At 67.4% G+C, this 1,935-nt stretch overlaps 1 protein-coding gene across 2 annotated transcripts in view; it reads left to right on the top strand.

Annotated features, from left to right (window-relative positions):
- The first annotated feature begins 1,027 nt into the window (after positions 1-1,027).
- EGFR (epidermal growth factor receptor) overlaps positions 1,028-1,935 on the top strand; it is a 214,480-nt gene continuing 213,572 nt past the window's right edge. For both annotated transcript variants that reach the window (XM_060402043.1, XM_015102199.4), the window contains exon 1: positions 1,028-1,277. In XM_060402043.1, the coding sequence (XP_060258026.1) occupies positions 1,190-1,277 (88 nt within the window). In that variant the 5' untranslated portion in view covers positions 1,028-1,189. The remainder of the gene's footprint in view (positions 1,278-1,935) is intronic.

The following is a 1,935-nucleotide window of genomic DNA, read 5'->3' as shown; positions in this document are numbered from 1 at the left end:
GAAAGATCCTGCTCTAACTCCACTTATTTTAAGTTTGTGATTCCAGCTTAAATATCAGGGAGTCCAGAACTAAACCACCTGAATGTCACAGTGGCTCTTGTGAAGAAAAGGAGTCTGACTGTAGAGGGTGGAGGAGTCTGTCCAGGAGGAAGAGGAGCAGTAGGTTAGGGTGGGCTTTGCTGAAGGAATTTAGCTAAAAAGATCCTGCAGCCTGAGAAAGCCTAATTTCTTCCTGCCCAGTCCTTAGTGGGTTTCTCTGTCTTTCTCTTGCTTGAGTTACACCGTGGTGTCTCTGGGCGGATGGGCATCTAGCTAGTATTTATATTAAGCCTTTATTCTAAGCGCTTTGACTTTCTGAAGCGATTTACTTCATGGAACCCTGGCATACTCCTTCGGTGTCCACGCATTCATTCAACAAACATTTTTCCAAGGCTAGTCTCTGCCAGGAGTTGGGTGTCCTTGTTTCGTTTGAATTCGAGGGTGCTTGACGCGACCTGAAGGACCCTCGGGCTGGAGAGCGCATCTCAGAGGCCAGGCACCCACCCCAGCCACGAGGGCGCGGCTAACGAACGTCTTAGCTGCTAGGCCACTTTCGATCCCCACTGAGATCCCAGGGTGCTCAGAGGAGTTGGGTGCCGGAACAAAGCGGTGGTTTCCCCCCAGGCACCCTTATCTGGCCTTGGGCCTAGGGCTCAGCCAGTTTGCCTGGAGTTAGTACAAGTTTGCTCCGCAACTTGGAGGGAGAAAGAGGGGGAAAAGGCAACTTCGGCACAAAAGTGGCTCGAAGAAGGCTGGATCAGGGAGACCGCAGGCGCGTCCGCGGGGGACGCCCGGCTCGGCTCCTCACGGCCCCTCCTGGACACCGGGCTCCTGGGGCAGCCGCTGTCCGCCGCCCCTAGTCCTGCCGGCCGGCGCTCCTCGGGCGGGTTCCTCCTCGGCCAGGCGCGCCGTCCGCCCCTCCTCCCGGGCCCTCCTCCTGCAGCCCGGCCTCCCCGCGCCCCCGCCCCCGCCTCCGCCCCAGCGAGCCAGAAGTCCCGGTGGCTGGCGCAGCGCGCAGCCTCCGCCCCGGCTCGGTGCGCACGCCCGCGGCCCCACGCGAGCCCTGTCCGTCCCGCGCCGCCGTGTCCCGCGCCGCCGAGACCAGCGCACGGCGGCCGCTGCGTCCCGACCGAGTGCGGAGCCCGGCGCGATGCGACTCTCGCGGGCGGGCCGCGCGGCGCTCCTGGTGCTGCTGGCCGCGCACTTCCCGGCGAGTCTAGCGCTGGAGGAGAAGAAAGGTAAGGACGCCCGCGCCGCCGTCCTTCCCGTCCCGGGCGGCCGCGCTTTCCGCCGGGCTGCGGAGGAATGCGCGTCTCGGTTCCGGGCGGCGGGGCAGCCTCCGGCGCGGGGCGCGGGGCGCGGCGGGCCGCGGCGCCCGCAGCGCGGCTCTCCCCTCTGCTCTCCTGCCCTCCGCGGGCTGGACGCCCAGGCGAGCGCGTCCCAGCACGTGCGCCCACAGTCTGCCCGGCCCGGGGGCCGAGGGGGGACACGGAGTCCACCTCGCTCCCTCGGACCTCCAGGACCGGAGCGGCCCTCCGCGCCCGTCCCCGCACCCGCGCCCAGCCTCCGGTCAGGCTCCCGAGCCGGGGAGCCATCCTCCCAGAGCTGCCTTAACCTGGAGGCCCGGAAGCTCGTTCCGGGCACCGGCCACCTGTGCTGCGAGTCAGCGAGGGCCGAGGTACCCGCTGGCCCCAGGGGGCGGCTCGCACGGCGCCTCCACACCCGGGTGCGGCCCGAGCTGCCCCCGCCGTCCGCGCCCCTCCGGCGGTGGACTCTCCTGAGTGGTGGTTTCCCGGGACTCCCGAGACTCGCCCCCACCTGCAGCCCGTGGGCCGCGTGTCCCGGCTTCGAGGTGGATGGGACGGAGGGTGGGACAGGCCGTGGCCAAACAGCCGG

This window comes from Ovis aries, chromosome 19 (assembly GCF_016772045.2).
Source record: "Ovis aries strain OAR_USU_Benz2616 breed Rambouillet chromosome 19, ARS-UI_Ramb_v3.0, whole genome shotgun sequence".
In the NCBI taxonomy this organism is placed as follows: Eukaryota; Metazoa; Chordata; class Mammalia; order Artiodactyla; family Bovidae; genus Ovis; species Ovis aries.
The sequence above is the reverse complement of the archived record's forward strand: the minus strand, read 5'-3'. Positions and strand labels throughout refer to the sequence as shown.